Source organism: Macrobrachium nipponense, chromosome 4, assembly GCF_015104395.2.
Source record: "Macrobrachium nipponense isolate FS-2020 chromosome 4, ASM1510439v2, whole genome shotgun sequence".
NCBI lineage: Eukaryota > Metazoa > Arthropoda > Malacostraca > Decapoda > Palaemonidae > Macrobrachium > Macrobrachium nipponense.
Window position 1 is genome coordinate 110,698,141 of NC_061100.1, and position 21,916 is coordinate 110,720,056.

The following is a 21,916-nucleotide window of genomic DNA, read 5'->3' on the forward strand; positions in this document are numbered from 1 at the left end:
ATGGAAAGGAATTCACACCACGTGTTATGGAGATTATTATTGATTTACACCACCCGAGTCAGATTATCATGTGTTGAATTCCATGTTTACTGATTTAGCACTCATAAATATTCCTAACGCACTCAATTGCGGTGTTTGTTTTTAGTGCTATTCATTCTATATAACGTGTCAAGGAACTATTAACACTAAGAAGTGTTATTCCCTCTGTCAGACTCGTAATTCTGTTAATAATTCTACGTATATTCTTTCAAGGATTGATTTGGCACAGGATAGGCCCTTAAACTGACAGGTGTCTTAGTGTATCCCTTGTTTTCATGACACGTGTTACAATTAGTTATGTGCTTTTTATATCTGTAAGCATTGTAGGCCAGTAAAACATGGATTTGGCTTTCTGTGACATAGTAGGGAACCCTGGATGACGGAATGCAACCAGTTTATGACGATTGGTATGAAAGAGATTATTACTACTACCTGGTCGTTAGTCATCTGCTGTGTTCTTCGGGTTTTCCTCGTCACGGACCTACATATAATATTACATTTGATTACATTATTCTGATACACATACTTTAAATATACTTTTGCTTTAGGGTTTCTGCTCGAAGGGTTTAATTGTTTTTTTGCTTAGCCGCTGACCCTGTTCCGTTTCGAAGCGTTTATTGTTTGGTGTTTATTGTTTTGCTTATCGCTGTTGACACTGGCTTTGTTCAGTTTGTAACAGTTCTGCGCTCCGACCCAGATATTCAATGCTCGCGATCTCTTGGGTTAAGGAATTTTCTTGTTTAGATACGGTTTTAACAATAGGCACGGATGTTTCTATATTTTTTAGTCTAATTAATGGTTCTTTGCAGTATGGTGCAGGATTTTCGGGATAATGCGTCAGCTATGACAATTGCTTTCCCAGGTAGATATCTTATCTTGGCTCCAAAGACCTGAATGATCATTTGTCACCGAGTTCCCTTTGGACTGTGATTAAAGCCTTTGAAAAACTCGGTAAAGGACTCATGTTCAGTAAGGACTTTATCAGGATAGCCATAGATTATGAACTTAAGATGTACTAGTGAGTTAAAGATACCTAGCCCTTCCTTGCCTATACTGTATATTTACTTTCAGAGGGCTTTAGTTTACGTGAATAAAAAGCTATAGGAAAGAACTGTTTATCATATTACTGAAGTAGTACCCCTCTTACCCCTTGGTCTGAGGCGTCTGTTGCAATAAAAAAAAATTCCTTATTTAAATCAGGGATTTTTAAGTTAGGTAAGCTGCATTATTCCGCTTTTAAGATATCGAACGCCTGTTGATGCTTTTCAGACCATAATAAATCTACGCTCTTCTTCGTAAGATCTGTTAAAGGAGCTGTCATGATTGAAGAGTTACATATTTGCATACGATTGTAATACCCACTACAGCGCAAAAGTGCTGTATCCCCTTTTTACGTTAATAGGTACCGGAAGTTATGAATAGCCGACACCTTACCATGGACTACTTTTAAGACCTTGACCAGACACATAAAACCTAGATAAACATGTTCGGTTTTAAAAAAACTCACATTTAGATATTTTACTCTGAGATTATTTGTCTTTGTCTCTGTAGCACTAGCTCTACTTTATGTGAATGTACTTCTAAGGTATTAGAAAAGATTACAAGATCATCCATATAGGCATGTAGGTTATCCCCTAAAAGTCTCCAAACACTATATTGTAATTGGGGCGCAACGTAAGCCGGAGGCATACGTAAAAAATTGATAATGTCCCCTGAGTGTGCTGAAAACGGAGTATGAGGTACAATCACTTAGGTAATGGTATCTGGTAAAAGCTTTTAAGTAAGTCCAAGCTGGTGAAAAATTTATTCTAACCTAACAGAGGTAAGATGTCGTCGCTACATGGCACTGGAAACTATCGGGAGTCGTTTCCTTGTTTAAGCGACAGAAATCTACGCAGATACGCCAAGTCCGATCTTTTATGGCATGACGTTTGAGGAAAAATTATATGGGCTTATTTGATTTCCTAATGACTCCTATTACTAACATTTTTCAACTTCGTCATTTATCTCTATTTTGAAATTTCATTGAGAATCTATACGAAGGTACGTAAATAGCTTTATGTTTGTCCTTAAACCGTGTTTTGTGTTAAATTACATCCGTTTTTTTCCAGAGATCACTCGCCAGTGGAGAAACTTCCTGGTATTCAGGTAAAAGATAAAAAAAATTTCTGCTGAATCACCTCTGCTTGAATGACTTTACGGATATTACTTTAGATAGATTATCAGAGAGATTCATCCACGACTGGTTGGGCGTGATTAAAAATTAGCAACAATAAAAAATGCGATATTTATAACTTCCGTATCCACGATATGTATACTTTTAGGGCTTTGTTCGCGGAAATCGTTATATTTCAGAGTGTCGGGAAGGATTAAAATTTCATTTCCCAGCAAAGTCTTTTTACACGCACTAAGACTTTCGAGGGTGCATGCTTCTCGAGATTTTGCGTGCAAAGTGCGACTGCGGTTGTGGGAGAATTCTGTTGGGTCATTTGAACAATGTACGATTTATGAGACAAATGTATAGTTCCTTTATATAAGTTATTATTTGATTAACTGTCTCATTTTTGTTCAAACGGATTTTAATATGTTTGAAGGTTTATAGGATTTCCCTTTGATAAACACGCCTTATTTTGCAGAATGTAAGTTAATATTTTGTATACCCTAGATGAATCTTACAATTACACTAGATACAGATCAATGTTTTTTATAACTATAGAGGTATCTGTAAACGCTCGCTTATCCGGACTTCTCATTAGGGAAGTTCGAACAACAGACGGTGAGTCCGTAAATACAGGATATTACGTTTACTAAAGGAATAAAACAAGATATTCTAATTTTTACGGCGCGTACAGTTGGGCTTAATCCACCAGTATTTATTATAACTTAATGTATTAAAATTACTAGAACCTGCTCTGATTACTTGATACTGTCGTGTGATGCATAGGGAAATTCCTTTTTAATTTTAAAAAGGTATTTGGGATGTATGAACCAACATCGCTTTTCCCCACTCTGCTAGAGTCGCTTATTGTGTGGAATTTGCTATGCTTTGAACACTTCGGCAGATCTGACTAACCTTGACCGCTTGACTAGGGTGACACAGTCACAGAGTTTGCTTGTTTGATTCTGAACGGCTACTGTTTCTCTATTTCTTTTTGTAATAATTAGGATCCTTCTCTTTATTACCATCGGCAACGTATTGTGTGTTTTTAGCATTATGTTGCTGGTTACGTATAGCAGCTAATGAATGACGAACTATTAGGAACTGAGCGATTACTAATAAGACAAGTTATCACTACTGCATTCAATATTAACTGTTTGTACTTCATTCTTTGCTAAAATTTGAAATAGTGAGGGATCCTGGTCAGCGCATTTAGCCTGATGAAAGTTTTTTACAGACATGTTATTCCTTGCAATCCAGCCATATTTTAAAAGTTAAGTTGAGTCATTGAGGTTCGATATTTTATATAACTCAAAAAACTCAAGGCTAAAACTGCGATCGGGACTTTGCAAAGGAGCATTTATTGTCATGACCCGAAATAGTGTTACCTCTAATTTATATAGATTTGTACGGGTGTTCCACTTGTTTTTTGTGTGTTTTCTAATCACTACGGTGCTTAACGACCCTATCCATGCATCTGTATAAATACAGACGTCCACTGCGTAAACGCATATTCACTGTTTAATATGATTTGTTACGTAAGGGATTAATAATCACCCAAAATGATAAAATTAACATAGTATATGATTATGATATTTCAGTAGAACTTCTGGAAACAGACACTCAAAGATAAAAAAACTCGCAGTAGCGAAATCTCAATGATGTAGATAATTTCTGTAAAAAAGTAAGATTAAGAATGTCTCGTAACTTCAGCCACAGGAATAACGAAATTCGACCTGCAAAGGAAACACTCAAAGTTACTCCAAAGAATAAAAATTGTACTTAGCTTGCTTTTGTGGGAAGTCATGGTGTTCCGATAACGACACACGGCCTTGGTCCTCCTTCTCTATTTAGCGGATGATCTGGTTTGGCTTCAGTTTCCCCCGTGCGCGTTGTTTCGATGATTCGAGCCCTTGAAAGATCCGATGCTGCAGACGCGTTCGGTTTGTTTCTTGCAGTGCCGGAAACGCTCACTAACGATGTTTTCTTGAATGATTCTAATGAGAGACGAAGCTTCCGTTGCCGTAGGAAAAGGACACGTCGGTTTTGTTTCTTGAAGTTATTCACTAACGATGATACTAAGTTGCTTGAAGAATCTGTTGCTTTCGTCGTCGTTGAAAAGTTCTTATTGTTTTCTGAAGTCGCTCACTAACGATGATACTAGGTTGCTTGAAGAATCTGCTGCTTCCGTCGTCGTTGACTTCTTATGATACATGATTTATTATTCTGGTTTTTTCTTCGTAGGACGTTGTAGAGTTCTTCTGGTACGCTGGCCACCAATATTAGGCTTGTGCCTTGTATGATAAGGCGCCCTATGAGGTAATGTTAGACTAGCGATAATCTATACGCTAAGTCGGTTGGTATTGCACTTCCATCTTCAATGGAGTGTCTGGGGTTTTGTAGATCACTTACGAAGTCGGTATTATCTTTACGACGATGTGTTAAACTCATGGTTCGGTGAGGTTCTTGTAGAAAACACTAAGTATAAAAAATTATATATTCTTCTGAAGTTTACATGGTGAAGATCAGATATGATTGTACAAGTCTTCTAATAACGATAGCTTGATCGCTTCTGCCAATGATGATGGCTAATCCTATTCCTCTACATGATAAAGCTTAGGTAAAGAGGTACAGGTCTTCTAATGACGATAGCTAACTCTCTTCTGCTTGTCTACCATCTCTGTTACAAGTTATGAAGGAACAGACAGTAGTTCGAACATATGAACATACATACAAATGACATAGTTTCATACGAACACACAATCAAAATGAGACACGCTTGAGATCACGTAGGCCGTTTGAATTATAGGTCGAGGTAGTTGTCTCAAGCAGGGAGCTTGGACTAATGTTTATAAACAATTGAATGACTACAGGTGACGGCATGTTATCTTAGCCTACATACTTATTGTATACGTCATCTTTAGCGTCTCTAGTCTGATCACATTCCTGCAAGCAATCTTTTATATATATGGACTAACATTCCATATTTTTATTATGTAAACACTTACATATATACTATATATATATATATATATATATATATATATATATATATATATATATATATATATATATATATATATATATATATATATATATAATATATATATATATATATATATGTGTGTGTGTGTGTGTGTGTGTGTGTGTGTACACATATACATTTGTGACGTTTTAAACTGTTAATCAAGGAATGCTACTCGTAAGCTCCATTAATATATTTTAAAGGAATATACCCATCCTCACTCCTATATCCCATTCCCATAAACAATCATCTGGCAATTAGTCAGGATTTCAAACGTAGGTTTTCCGCCCACTAGGACTATGCATAAGGGCCCCTGTTAATCGAGGTTGGAGATTATCTTAATAATAGCACCCGGCATTACCTTGTGGGCTGACGGCAGAATGTATAATTAATTTTGAGTCTGATGCAAAGGCGATAAGAGAATTGGGGCCTGGATGGTGTAGTGATTTTCTATTTCGTTTTATTTGGTGATCAGGGGCGTGAGCAGACTTTCCGAGAGGGGGCGGGGGTGTGGGGGGCTCCAGTGGAAAAAGGAAACTCCCTAAGTTTTTGAAAGTGAAATCTTCCATGTTTTGTATGCTACAGTTATGTAATAATATATAATGTATATTTTTATATAATTGATAAACATAAAAAACAAGATATGTTAAAGGATAATGAGACAGTCTTTAAATCCATTAAATTCAATACATTTTATTACAGAAAGCAAATTCATCCGCATCAATTCCTTTAACATGACCTTTTTCCATTGTATAATGTGATTCAATTAAATTATTATTTCTGACAAAAACGGACAGTTCAGCTATGAAGAAGAAACAGGGCCGGGGCTCAAGAATCTCCCAAGCCAGCAGCCACCACCACCCCCCCCCCCCCCCCCCGCCCTTTCCCCCATCTCCGTGCACGCCCCGTTCATGATTATTTGCCTTCATTTACGCTTATAGTAATAATTAAATTGACATGTTTAAAGAGTTCCACTGTAATAAATGTTTCTTTAAGAATTATTCAATCTAAAAGTGACTTTTTGAGGAATCTCGCTTACTCGAGGAGTAAGCCTACAAACCATTTTGTTGTTGTTGTTGTTGTTGTTGTTGTTCTTGTTTGGGAGAGTTATGAAAGGTCGATGGAAGAGCCTAAAAAGGTCTGAAAAAGGTGTTTTGCGTTGAGTTAAAGATACTGGGATTTCAGGATATGATATTTATGATTTATTTATTAGAATGAACATGTACAAAATAAATAATGTGTATGCTAAACATTACAGAAAAATTATTTCTGATAAAATATAGCATATTTATTTTAAATTTTGGTGGTGGAATAATGCTGTATTTGGCCTTAGATTTTAGCACGTTTTGTGTTAAAAGTTAGGAATATAATGTTTACAACTTTTATGCATGAGGAGAAAATCTTGCACCAAGTCGCGAGTAAGCTGGAGGCTGAATCACGCCTTGTTTTATAAATGTCCATTGAACTGGTAATCCTTCTACCAATCGTTTTCCATGTTGTCTATTAGTGTTCGTATGTTAAATGTATATGTATGCTAAGCATATGAAGATGTATTTTTATATCAACCTCAAGTTTCAGTAATCAGGATAATGGACGGGGAGTTACAAATAACTAAAAATAGAGAAACAAAGCTTTTTTTATTTATTGTCTTGTGGATTCAGCGTCGTCGTTAACGTGGTGGATAACCTTTGAATAAATATCTAAGCATTCTAAGTCTGGTATGACTCAAGTTAACCATTATACATAATTAACTGTAGCTTTTAATTGGTTCCTCGATATCTTCTACCCCAAGGTTGGCTTGGATTTAGGTTGTGAAATCTGCTAATGTATTGGATCTACTCTCATAACCGCTATGCGTATCTTGACTATTGGAAATGGCTTTTAGATCGAACAATCAATCACTGTCTGTTGTCACCAAGGCTGACATTACGGTACATTACGGTTGATATTTAGTCTATATGTACGGTACGGATTTACGGTACGGTCATTTTTCCAAACTACGGTCCGGTACGATTCTGGTAATGATTAAATGGGGCAAAATTGCGTACATTACCGTACATTAGGCTGGGATATATCACTAAGCAATTACTAATGCATATGTGACCGCTTTAGTGGCTACACAATTTGTCACTGAAATAAAGACATTGATTTTGAAAAAAAGAAACAAGAAAAAAATAAACATCCTCCCTTCAAAGAAATAGTGGAGGACAAAGATTTCTTCTCAAAACTTCGCTACAAAGTTGCCATTTTTCTTTCTCTTTCCCGTCAGAGGCCATTAAGGTTATTAATCCTCTCCGTATGATTGTCCTCTCTTTATTTTGAGGGAGTGGAGGAGTATTGTGTCAGTAGTTGTTGCATCACTAGATTATCAAAAATGTTTTGTTAAAAGGTACTGAACTGGGAATGATGTGGTAAAACGCTAAAGATAGAGCAATATAAGATATTGTTAACCGTCACATCTCTCCTGTTCGGAATATATTTAATTTTTACTGACTTAAAGTGTGGCTTACATCTGGGCCATTATAGTCTAGCGGATTTTTCTAAATGTAATATACGTATATACGTGATTGTGTATATGTATATATATGTATTCATATATTATACTTACGTAAATGCTATATGTGTATATATATGTATGTGTTTTTATGTAAGAAATCAAGGTAGTTATGAAAGTAAAAAGAGAGAAAAAAAACGTTTCAACGAGATAATGTGTGTCTCAAGGCTCCTAGCTCCCAAATGACCACACAAATCCTGCTTAAGGAGGTTATATAAGCACACACACACAATCTCACAAGAGGACAGAGACGACCATCATCAGTAATACGAAAGAACAGCACAGTTAAAGTCAGTCTGGGCAGTTCCATTTATCATTTCAGCTACACGAGCCAAGGAGCTGTGGTCTTAAAATTGTTTTTTTTTTTCGTTATCTAGGCATTATGAAAAGAAATGAATATGGTCATGATAAGCATAATAGCACATCCTCTTCTCATTAGAGTCATTCTATTATTAGATTCGTATGAATATGTAATATTTCTCCTCTTTTTGTGGTCCTGAAAGAAATCATTGCTAGAAAAAAAATAAGCTACTCGGCGTGGTTGGCATGCTGTTGGCGTGCTACCTCGGTGGCCGCGATTTCGATTCTCGGGCATTCCATTGAGGGGTGAGAGATGTGTATTTCTGGTAATAGAAGTTCACTCTCGACGTGGTTCGGAAGTCACGTTGCTGAATAACCACTGGCTCCATGCAACGTAAACACACCATACAAACAAACAAAGAAATATTGCTAGAAAACTTAATGTATGACATCGCATTTGCATCTCAATGGAAGAAGTAACTAATTTTAACGCTGTTTTCCAGATAAGTCGAAGGCAACTTCTTGTGAAGTTAGGTTCGCTGTTAAAATGAAAATAAAATGCGGCTAACTTTTGATAATTCTCTTCCAGTAAGACTAGGCGGTAACTACTTTTTCTTTCTTTCTTTTTTTTTTTTTTTTTTTTTTTGCTAGTTAACAACTCATTTAAATGGAAATCAGTGCAAATGCCAATCAGGCTACCTTTTGATTTTCATACTTAATTTTTCGTTCTATTTTACCAGAAGCTTTGATATCAGAAACCTGTGGTATTAATAAAAAATAATTTTATATGTTCGTCCTTTTGGATTTTTCATCATGTTTCAACTATTACATATTTTTTTACGTTATTCGTGCAATGATGCAGTTACGTTATGATAATTTTACACCCCTTAATTCTTATAGAGATAACATTCGGCTTTCATTGTTATTTATTATGTCATTTCGTAACATCTTTGCTTAAATGGAGCATCTTCATCAAACCTTAACCGAAGTGACAATACCAAGATTTATTTATTAATATAATTGTTGATACATTTATTCATTTATATGTATATGATGCATCAGTGTCCATGGTCTGTTTTGCGTATCTCGAATTTGTCGTCTCGACAAAGTTATTGGATGAAAAAATTGTCCTCTCTCTTCTCTCTCTCTCTCTCTCTCTCTCTCTCTCTCTCTCTCTCTCTCTATGTAAATTGTTGGCCGACCTGAGAGTGGGGGAGACTCCCGAGTAGATTAACGAAATGGAAAACAAACAGAGAAATGTATTCCTCAGTCGACATTTCTAATTTCATCCAAGTGATGACGTAATTGGCACGAAAAGAAAAAATGTACGTTGCTCGTAGACAGAGCACAAAGGCAAGCAGAAAGACAAAGTATTCGGAAATAATAAGGCTTTTCATTCCAAAATATTCTTTTCAGTTTAAATAAGATACAGGCAACTAGATAGTAGCCGTGAAAACGACACATTTTCGTCCAAGTCTTGATTTTGATTTACACCAAAATTACGTCATTTGTTCCTTTGTGTTGTAGTATTGATGTCATTTTCACTATTACACCAAAATTACGTCATTTGTTCCTGTGTGTTGTAGTGATGTTATTTTTAGTATTACACCAAAATAACGTCATTTATTCCTGTGTTGCAGTGACGTCATTTTTAGTATTACACCAAAATTACGTCATTTGTTCATGTATGTTTAGTGACGTCATTTTTAGTACTACACCAAAATTAGGTCATTTGTGCCTTTGTGCTGTAGTGACGTCATTTTAGCATTACACCAAAATTGCGTCCTTTGATCCTATGTCGTAGTGACGTCATTTTTAGCATTACACCAACATTACGTCATTTGTCCCTGTGAGTTGTATCGACGTCATTTTTAGTATTACACCAAAATTACGTCATTTGTTCTTGTGTGATGCTGTGACGTCATTTTAGTAACCGTAAGTCAGTCAGTTAATCAATCTTCTTATTGTCGTACCCAATCATAAATAAGGGATGACCATATTCACGGGAATTACCGAGAATAGAAAACTCCCGGTCAAAGGCCTTCTTCCATTTGCATATGAACGCGAGGTTCTTGGAAGTCTTGCTTCGCTGCGCCACCCGGAATTCTCTTGTCATAAAGATGAAGCCACCGTTAATGGAACCTTTGTTGACTTACAAGTTAGTGACAGCTCGGGATTTCGGTGTTTGAAAAATACGAACGAAAGTTCCTCCCTCGCTTCCCGAAAACGGAAGTCGATTTTATCATCTCTGCTTCGAGTCGGGCCTAATCGCCGAAGTTATCAGAGGACGAACTGGGAATATACAGTGGCGTGATCGGTATGGTCTTGACCTGCCGCCTCGGTGGCCGCGAGTTCGATGCTCTGGCATTCCATTGAAATACACATTAGGGATGTGTATTTCTGGTGATAGAAGTTCACTCTCGACGTGGTTCGGAAGTCACGTAAAGCCGTTGGTCCCGTTGCTGAATAACCACTGGTTCCATGCAACGTAAAGCAAACAACAAGAACTGAGAATAATGAAGGAGAAATGAAAATTTTAACAGGAACGTTTTATCACAGTGGTTTAGTAATAAAGAAAAAAATGAAAATAGATGTCAAGCCAAAATTAAAATAGTTAGAATTATCGCACTCATTAAAGTTACAAAATGAAGAACTTCATAAAAAATGAGGCCACCAAAGGAAGTAAACTAAAAACTAAATTCAAATTAATAGAGACCAGGAAGCCGACACGAAAATACGTTAGCGAGTGAGAGAAAAATAAACGGATAAAAACAAGAAAATTTAAGATGGTTTCTTTGGAAAGATAATTTTATCGAAGGGAGATGAACTGAGGTTTTTCGTGCAATGAATTTGTGGGATATCAATGTGTGCAATATTTCTATCTCCTTATACGATTTTTCGTCCCAAGTAAATATTTTGTTGCCCTGCTTTCTTTCTCTCGCCAACACATATTCCAGTCATGGCTGAATGTTCTCCTTTTTTATGGATATGGAAGACCTTTCAGATTACGGAATGAGCGTCTCTGGTTAGAACAAGTTTCTGTGACTTAATTTTAAATATTAGCAGGAGCCTTTGCTGGCAGAAGAGCGAACGAGACAGAACCTTTTGTTTGGGAGTGGGTGCTCTTATGCCCAGGTTTTGTTGCTTGTAGGCACTAAAATCTTGGGAGATTTTATGAGCAGACACGCACACATTTATATATATGTATATATATATATAATATATATATATATATATATATATATATATATATATATATATATATATACTATATACATATATATATATATATGTATATATATATCTCGTATATATTTATATATAATGTATTATACTATATATATAGATTATATCGTTTGTGTCCTAAGAAATAACTATTATATACGTATATAATAATATATATCTATATAGGATATATAGAATATCTATATGTGTGTATGTATATAAATTATAATAAATATATATACTATATATATATATCTATATAATATTAATATATATATATATATATATATAGTGTCTCTCTAAGATACTTTATATTATAACTCTATAGATATTAAATATATATCTCTATAGATATATCTATCTCTATGTGTATATAAGAATATATATATCCTATATATATATATATTATATATATATATACATATATATATATTGAAATAATATATTATATATATATATATATTATATATATGTAATATATTAATCTTATCTATATATATGTGTGTCCTAAGAATTAAATATATACATATATATATATAATATAATATATAGATATAATAACTATCTATAATGTTGTGTATGGTTACAAATAGATATCTATCTATTATCTTCTGATATATATATATATATATATATATTTATATCTTATATATATACTACTATAATAATTATTATATATATATGTATCTATGATATAGATATATATATATATATATATATATATATATATATATCTATAGATATATATATATATATATATATATATATATATAGATATATATATATATATATATATATATATATATATATATATATATATATATATATATATATATAGGATACAGTCATTTAATAAGTTTGGAAGTAATGGGGTGAAAAAAGTTTTATGTGGCATGCACTAGAATTTAATACATATTATGATAAAGATGACAGAAAATCCCAGTGGAGGGTTTCAGCGACAGATTCCATAGCTACAGAGGGTAAATAACAAATAAATCTAGATGACAAACACGAGGATAACTTTGCCTATTTTGATATAAGCGTAGTTGTTGACGGCTCACAAACGGGGTGAATGTTTTAGGAAACGAAATGGTATATGGGATTATGAATTTCGCCTTGGAAGCAGAATAAACAAAATCTAGCTTCATCTCCTTATCTCCTTCCTGCTCATTACCTCATCTCCATTCGGACCAGTCATCAAGGAACCCAGCCGTCAGCCCTTATCAGATCGAAGGCGAAATCCTCTTTCCTTCGGCTGCTACCAGAGATTAATCAGAGTGGTCCTGATTGAGATCCTTTTACTGGAGCTAAACTAGATTCGAATGGGGGGACGTGGGGGTTCGGGGTAGGAGGAGGGGAGGAAGGTTGTGAGGTCCGCTGGGAGACCAATCAAAATACCAAATGCTATGCTATGCGTTTTGCCCGTAATTTTTTTCTTTGTTTTTTTTTTTTTTTTTTTTTGTGGTGTCTGGTGTGGGGAATTATTTCTGCGCAATCGAAATTAACGGGAGCTGTCTTGTCGTAGAAATTAATCAGTCAGTTGATTGGAATGAACGAGTTTTCTTGAGAGATATAACTTAATCAGTCCATTTCATAACTTAAAATTATACGGTTAGTATAGATTTTCCTGGTGCGTGTTTCAGAGGTGAATTTACAATCACTCATTTCGATACATGATTGTCGAATGCTTAAATCAGAAACTACGAAGGCAAAAATGTGAACAATTCTCTCTCTCTCTCTCTCTTCTCTCTCTCTCTCTCTCTCTCTCTCTCTCTCATGAACCATTATTTGTTAAGATCTACGGCTTTCATAACCGTAACTTTATTTAACCAATCAAGGGAAATAATACTCATAAGAGAACGTGTGAGACAGATTTGTTGATTGATTGATTGATTTATTTATTTTTTCTGTTTCAGGTCACAGTTGATATCCCTTATGCGTCACCGCCTCAGGGGATGAAGTACTTCACGATCATTGGTCCACACATCGACTGCATGGATGAACAGTATCTGGTAAGCAATGCCCTCGTTACAAAGAGTTACGAGGATCAGGATGTCTCAAAGACTTGTTAGTCCATCCGAGGATGCATCGTGTGCTCCACTTATCACTAGGAGCAGGTTTTACTGTGCTGTAGGAGATAGTGTCATCAGTGCCCCTCAAGGCCTCACTGTAGGCAAGAAAGGCTGCTGAAGGTTTATCTAAGGTTTTCGTTATTGAAAAGTGAAGTATAGCTACTTAATACACAACAAATTAACCTAAGAATCATCGAAGCGAAGCATTTCTAAAGCATATACACGCACAAGTTTATACTTATACGCCCCTCTTCCCCTTAGGGGGAGTAGTGCCATCGGTGTACCTCACGCGATGCACCATAGGCAATACTCAAGGTTCTTTGCGGCGTCCCTTCGGCCATTAGCTGCTACCTCTTGCATTTCCTTTTACTATACCTCCTTTCATATTCTCTCTCTTCCATCTTACTTTCCACCCTATCCTGTCAATTGTTTCCACATTTATTTTCAGCGCTTCAGTTGCGTGGTCGGTATGGTCTTGGCTTGCCACCTCGGTGGTCGCGAGTTCAATTCTCGGGCATTCCATTGAGGAGACAGAGATGTGTATTTCTGGTGACACAAGTTCACCCTCGACGTGGTCCCGTTGCTGAATAACCGCTGGTTCCATGCAACCTATAAAACACCATACAAACAAACAAACAAACCAACAAAAACACATTTATTTTCAGCAGCGCTGAATGACGTCATAGGTCCCAGTGACTGGCGCCTTTGGACCTGAATTTTATATTTGAATTCTAATATACCTCTCCACCTCGCTCTTTCTCCTCATCTCTACACCTACACCCTTCCCAGCCCGTAGATCTCCAAAGATTTCAGTCCCAGGCACTTCTTCCCAATCATTTATTTTAAGTTGGACATTTATGGAGAGGCATATTTTACTTAGCACGGCTCATGAAACACTGAATGTATATATCACTGGGTATTGCTACCGATTTAGATCATGGCTGCCCGTCGTATGGGTCAAATGTTCAGAATACCTGTGGTGTCTGACATTTATATCAAAAGTAATCCATGCTGTTCAGTGCAGTCTGCTAAATAATGATTATTTCTCATTACAGACAATATTAGCCCCTAAGCAATACAGAAATGATCTTACAGATAAGCATGAGCCTAAAGAAATCATTTTCATTTTAAGCATTCAGAACGAATTCGTAGAGAGACAATACACTCACAGAAGTTCCTTTAATGGGGAAGAATATAAATTTATATATAAAAAAAGAAACTTTTACTCCATTATTTCTCTGATGATTCCGCCTCAGAGACAAAGACTCCATCGGAAGCCTGGGGAGCAGAGCAGATATCCTCAAAGGATTTTCATTTATTTTTTTCAAATTCAGTGCCACTCCATCTGGTATCCGTTACCAACTGCAATGGATACAAATAGATTCCCACGTAGTGGGGTAATGCCGTCAGAAGACCTCATGCGGTGCACTGTAGGCATTAACTAAGGTTCTTTGTAGCGTGCCTTCGGCCCCGAACTGCAACCCCTTTCGTTCCTATTACTGTACCTCCTTTCATATTCTCTTTCTTCCACCTTACTTTCCACTCTCTACTACTATTTGATTCATACTGCAACTGCTCTGAGGTTTTCCTCCTGTTACACCTTTCAAACCTTTCACTGTCAACTTCCATTTCAGCGCTGAATGACTTCATAGGTCCCAGTGCTTGGCCTTTGGCCTAAATTCTGTTTTCAACTCAACTACAAAAAGTTTCTTTCTATTCATTTGTACTGTAAAACTTCTTGGCTCCCGTTCAGTTACCTCTTATTAAAGATCTGAATTGTCCATTTATTGCATTTACATTTTCTCTCGGAAACCAAATTTACAATTGGAATTTTTTCCTAACAAGAACACTTTTTCACTTGCGATGAAGTTTCAGATGTTAAATTCATTTGCTAAATTCATTTTGCATCCAATGCATATTTGCACAAACTCATATTCCAACATTAAATATTTCATCATTTTCCCTTACCCCTTTGATGGTATTACCTACTTCCAGAACAAATCTTAATTTTTATTCATTTTCCAACAAAGGAACCTATTATTAGGGCTGTGATTTTCTGACTAGGGTGTATTACTTATATGAATACTCAATTTAAGTCTATTTGTTTTCTGCAGATTTTTCATAGAAAGCTATCATCAGTTTTTCTTTGCATGAACCTGCTTGTCACGTTTGAGGCCGATTATTTCCATACAGAAACTCTTATCAGTTTTAAGTGAATCTATTTTTGTCGAAATCATCATTAATGTCGAGTAGTTTCCATTCAGAAACCATTCTCAATGTCGAATAAATTTTCACCCTAAACCAGTCATGCATGTCGAGTATCTTTCTCATACCAAAATTGCATGGGTATTGTCGAATATCATTCCAACCAGAACCCATTATTCATGTCGAGTATCTTTCCATCCAAAACCCATTATTAATTTTTGAGTATACTTCCATACAAAAGTCACTTTTTATTTCCAATATCATTCCATGCAAAACACATTATCTAACTTGCAAAACCCATTATTGATGTCGAGTATATATATCCATTAAAAACCTATTATTAATTCAAATATCTTTCCATCCAAAACCCATTATTAATGTCGAGTATTATTCCATCCAAAAACCCATTATTAATGGCGAGTATCTTTCCATATCTTTCCATCCAAAACCCATTATTGATGAAGAATATCTTTCTATCTTTCCATCTAAAACCCATTATTGATGAAGAATATCTTTCCATATCTTTTCATCCAAAACCCACTACATTCTTATGAAATCGAGTATCTTTCCATCAAACACCCCATTATAAATCTTGTCGATTTAGCTTTCATCCAAAACCCATTATTAATGTCGAGTATCTTTCCATTCAAACCCCATTATAAATGTCGAGTATCTTTCCATCCAAAACCCATTATAAATGTCGAGTATTCCATCCAAAACCCATTATTATTGCCAAGTATCTTTCCATCCAAAACCCATTATTGATGTCGAGTATCCTCCCTCCCAGAAACCTGAATTGACTTCGGGTATCGCCGAAACCAAGTGGTTACCTTTGAGTGTATATATTTCACCTTCCAGAAACCGATGGTCGGCCACGACAAGAGAGCCTTGTGCTGCTTATGTTGCAAGCGAGGTCCCGTCTCCCTTCGAACTCAGCTCGAGAGGACGGCCTACGTCTGCGGGGAGAGCATCAAACTCAAGGCTGACATTGACAATCAGTCCGAGGAGGAGATCAAACTCAAACTCAAACTCATGCAGGTGAGTTGGAACGGGAGTCAGAGAGAGAGAGAGAGAGAGAGAGAGAGAGAGAGAGAGAGAGGCGGGGGGAAATGAAAGTGTGAAAAGCAAGTGTAAATCACACACACAGACACAGAGTGTAAATCAGAGAGAGAGAGAGAGAGAGAGAGGTGGTAGGAAAGAAAGTGTAAGCCAAAGAGAGAAATGGGGGGAAAGAAAGTGTAAGAGAGAGAGAGAGAGAGAGAGAGAGAGGAGGTGGTGGGAAAGAAAGTGTAAGCCAAAGAGAAAAATGGGGGGATAGAAAGTGTAAGAGAGAGAGAGAGAGAGAGAGAGAGAGAGAGAGAGAGAGAGAGAGAGAGAGTGTGTGTGTGTGTGTAAAAGACTGTCTTATAGAATCTATAACAGTGTCCTTTGTTTTTCAAACATAATTTAGCATACTTATTATTATTTTATTATACTTGAAGTTTAACTGTCAGACTGGAAGATAACTAACTTATACTGTAAGCGTGTGAATATTGATGAGATTATTGATTTACTGACGTAACCGAAGGGAATGCAGAACGTATTACACTTTGACATTATGTTAATGAAATAAATGGTGGTTAATAAGTTCTGTGTGAAACATTTCATTTCAGTGTTCCTCCTGAATATCAGGATATTATTGTAAGGCCTTCAGATAGCAGGACATTTTAGAAAGTTATTCATTATTGAGATATTTATATTCAATAGTAGTTTCGGGTATCCTTTATCAGTTGTCCTGTCAAATATCTGTTCGTTTTACTTAGTTGTTCATTATGTAAGTCTTTTATTTAAAATCGTAATTTCAGTTTTCAGGATATTGCATCGTCTACCTCATTTTATATTCTCTTTTCTCTATTTCTTCTATCTTACTTTCCACTCACTTCCAACTGCTTTGAGGTTTTCCTCCTGTTACACCTTTCAACCCTACTACTGTCAATTTCCGTTCCAACGCTGAATGACCTCATAGGTCTCGTTGCTTGACCTCTGGCCCGAATTCTTTATATTCAATTCACTTCAATAAGTCTTCGTGTCTTTATTTAATCCTAATTTCAGTTGTCGGGATATTGAACGGTCTTCAAATTTGCATTTTGATTATTCATTCATTATAAATACATTTATATTTCTATTCGCAGAGTAGTGTCATGTGAGACAGACGAACGAAAAAAGATTATCGATGGTAACGTTTTAAGAATTTCGAAAAATAGTGGTAGCCGTAATTGGACGCTTGTTTGTGGATGGACGTAAAAATGATTCAATTCAATTTTGCTCCCTCACTGAGGTTTTTTTTCCTTTTTTTTTTAAATCAGTGACTTCGCCATTTTAGTTTAAAAAAATTTACAGGTAGTGTGTTTAGTCATTTATTTTTAAGCGTATTTTATATATATATATATATATATATATATATATATATATATATATATATATATATATTTATTATATAATATTTATTAATATTATTATATATATATATATAGAGAGATAGAGAGAGAGAGAGAGAGACCTTACCTTACAGACCTTACAGTTCGTTCGGGTTGCCCCAGGTCCCTCAGTGTGAGGCGCCTCTAATGTCTACCAGAGAGTTGCTAGTACATCTTCCGGTATATTTTGCATCTTCCAATCTTGGATGGTCTGGGATGCAGTTTAGATATTTGTCGAGCTTATTCTTAAACACATCTACGCTCACTCCTGATATATTCCTCAGATGAGCTGGCAACGTATTGAATAGACGCTGCATTATCGATGCTGGTGCATAGTGGATTAATGTCCTGTGTGCTTTCCTTATTTTTCCTGGTATAGTTTTGGGCACTATTAATCTACCTCTGCTTGCTCTTTCTGATATTTTTAGTTCCATGATATTTTCTGTTATTCCTTCTATCTGTTTCCATGCCTGAATTATCATGTAGCGTTCTCTTCTCCTTTCTAGACTATATAATTTTAAGGATTGTAGTCTTTCCCAGTAGTCTAGGTCCTTAACTTCTTCTATTCTAGCTGTAAAGGACCTTTGTACACTCTCTATTTGTGCAATATCCTTTTGATAGTGTGGGTACCATATCATATTGCAATATTCAAGTGGACTACGAACATATGTTTTATAAAGCATAATCATGTGTTCAGCTTTTCTTGTTTTGAAGTGCCGTAACAACATTCCCATTTTTGCTTTACATTTTGCCAACAGAATTGCTATTTGATCATTGCATAACATGTTCCTATTCATCATCACACCAAGGTCTTTAACTGCTTCCTTATTTGTGATTGTCTCATTATTAGGTCCCCTATATGCATATAGCTTTCCTTCTCTGTCTCCATAATTTATTGATTCAAATTTATCAGAGTTAAATACCATCCTATTTACCTCTGCCCAATCATATACTTTGTTAAGGTCTCTTTGTAGAGCGTTCCTATTTTCATCACAAGTAATTTCTCTACTTATTCTTGTGTCATCAGTGAAACTACTCACTACCGAATCCTTAACATTACTGTCTATGTCTTCAATCATAATAACAAACAATATTGCAGCTAGCACCGTACCTTGTGGCACACCGGATATTACCTTGGTTTCATCCGATTTCTCATCGTTTGCAATAACTATCTGTTTTCTGTTGTGTAAAAATTCTTTTAACCATCTTCCTACTTTATCTACGATATTGTGTTTTCTAATTTTCTTTGCTAATATATTATGGTCTACTTTGTCAAAAGCTTTTGCAAAGTCTAAATAAACCACATCTGTTTCATTTCCGCTTTTCATATTTTTGAATATGTTCTCACGGTGGACTAACAGTTGGGTTTGTGTACTTTTTCCGGGTACGAAACCGTGTTGTCCTATATTAAACAAATTATTTTTTATTAAATGTTTCATAATATTTTTCTTCATTACCCTTTCATACACTTTCATAATATGTGATGTTAGACTCACAGGCCTATAATTACTTGCCTCTAGTCTTGATCCACTTTTGAAAGTAGGGGTGATATATGCTAATTTGTGCTCATCATAAATCTTGCCTGTATCTACACTTTGTCTTAATAATATTGCAAGTGGCTTTGCGATAGAATGAACTACTTTCTTTAACAAAATAGCAGGGACTCCATCCGGCCCTGCAGCAGCTCCATTTTTAATTTCATTAATTGCCTGCACAATATCAGCTTCATTAATTTCTATGTCAGCTAAATATTCACTATTTTCTTCCCTTACTTCTATATCATTATCTTCATTATCTATTCTAGAGGTGAATTCTCTCTTATATCGTTCTGCCAGTATGTTGCAAATTTCCTTTTTTTCATTCGTTAATCTCCCTTCAATTCTCAGAGGGCCTATTTCTATTCTTCTTTTATTCATCTTCTTCGCATATGAGTATAATAGTTTGGGGTTTTGCTTGATATTTAATAGGGTTTTTTCTTCCAAGTCCCGTTTTTCATTTTCTTTTGATTGTATAATCTTTTGTTCTGCATTTTCTATCTTACTTTTTAGTTCTATAACTTTCCATGCATTTTTTTCTTTTGCAAGACCTTTTTTCCACTTTCTGATTTTCTGGAACAAGATCCTTCTGTCTCTTGGTATGCATGAATGATGTTTACTTTTCTTCTTCGGTATATATTTTTCCACTATTTTCTCCAATATTTTATATAATATCTCCGTATTTACCCTTATGTCATCACTTACGAAAATGTTATCCCAATCTTTGTTTAATTCTTCATTAATTTTTGACCATTTTATATTTTTACTGTAGAAGTTGTATTTTCCATATCCTTCCCACATTTTCATTTCTTGCTTATCTCTATTTTCACTTGCTTTGGAATGAACTGTTAATTCTATGACATTATGGTCTGAAATACTCGCATTATAAACTATTATTTCTTTAACATAATTCATCTCGTTCACAAATACTAGGTCTAAAGTATTTTCCTTTCTTGTTGGCAGGTGATTTATTTGTTGAATGTTGTATTCTAGTAGCATATCTAATAGCTTTTCAAATTGCCTCTTATCTTCTGCACTACTATTACTCTCTTTTTTATATGTATAAGTACAACCACAATCTCCTATTCGTTCTTTCCATTCTACGAAAGGAAAGTTAAAGTCACCAGATAGGAGAATAGTCCAGTCCTTGTGATTTCTACATATATCATCCAATTTTTCAATTATTAAGTCAAACTCTTTAGTATTAGGAGGTCTATATATTACTATGTTCATCGAATTTTTCAGATTCAAATTCTACCGCTATTAGTTCACATTCTGAGTTACTATATTTCTCATATATTTTTCCTTGTTTTTTGTCTTTCCCATATATTGCGGTTCCCCCTTGATTCCTATTTTTTCTATCTGATCTATAAGTTTGGAACCCTTTTATTTGATCATCATTCCCAGTCTCTTGGGAATACCAGGTTTCACTTATATTCATTATATCTATTTTCTTTTCATTTTGGGTTAGTTCTTCTAAGTACTCTATTTTTCTTTTTGAGTTACTCGTAACTAAACCCTGCGCATTCATCACTATGATGGTTTGCGTGTTTTCTCCTTCATTTAATACTGGTAGTAATAAGGATTTTCCCATGTCTCTTTCCTGTTCTGGTATGTTGTTCTTTTTTTCATTTCCAGAAATTCTGACATTAAAAAATCCAACTTTTCCATAATATTTGATCTTCCTTCATCATAATTATTCATTTTGTGTCGGAATCTGCAATTTTCTCCGTTTCTGCAATATCCTCTTGCATAATAAATACAGTTATTATCTCTTGAGTAGAATTTCGGAGCTGATGCTTTGAAATTTTTGCTGACACCTCTGCATATCTCATTGGTGGTGGTTTGCTTTTCTCTTTTACCTGATATTCTTGATTTCTATCTTTATTTGTTTCTTTCTTATTTTGGATTTTATTACTTGGTTGGTTATTTATTTGATTATGATTCATGGCTACAGGGTGCATATATTTGCATTTTTTGTCGAACTTACATCCTTTTCCTTCTTTTAGGTTTTTACATATTTTGGATGCAGATCTCTGCAATCATCCCCATATCCATCTAAGTATGCACATTTACCATATATTTCATAGTTTTGACATATCTTAGGATGTTTGTAGTAACATCTTTCTCCAAATCTGCAATTCCCTCTTTTCAAAAGGTTGCAGATTTTGTCTTTCTTGTCTATTTTTTCCTCTTTCCCGTCATTGTGTAGATCTGGGTAGAGCCTCTTCGGGATTTGCTTTTCTGTTGTCATATCGTAATTTATTTCTTCGTAGGTATGCTGCTTTATTGCCTCATATGTAGTATCAATGAGTATCTCTGCATCCATACTTTTATCTTGTTCTTT

The 21,916-nt window shown here is 35.2% G+C and overlaps 1 protein-coding gene across 2 annotated transcripts in view; it reads left to right on the forward strand.

Annotated features, from left to right (window-relative positions):
• Nucleotides 1-21,916, forward strand: part of LOC135211702 (arrestin domain-containing protein 2-like) — a 362,806-nt gene that overhangs the window by 318,386 nt on the left and 22,504 nt on the right. For both annotated transcript variants that reach the window (XM_064244950.1, XM_064244951.1), the window contains 2 exons: nt 13,218-13,313; nt 16,437-16,616. In XM_064244950.1, the coding sequence (XP_064101020.1) occupies nt 13,218-13,313; nt 16,437-16,616 (276 nt within the window). The remainder of the gene's footprint in view (nt 1-13,217; nt 13,314-16,436; nt 16,617-21,916) is intronic.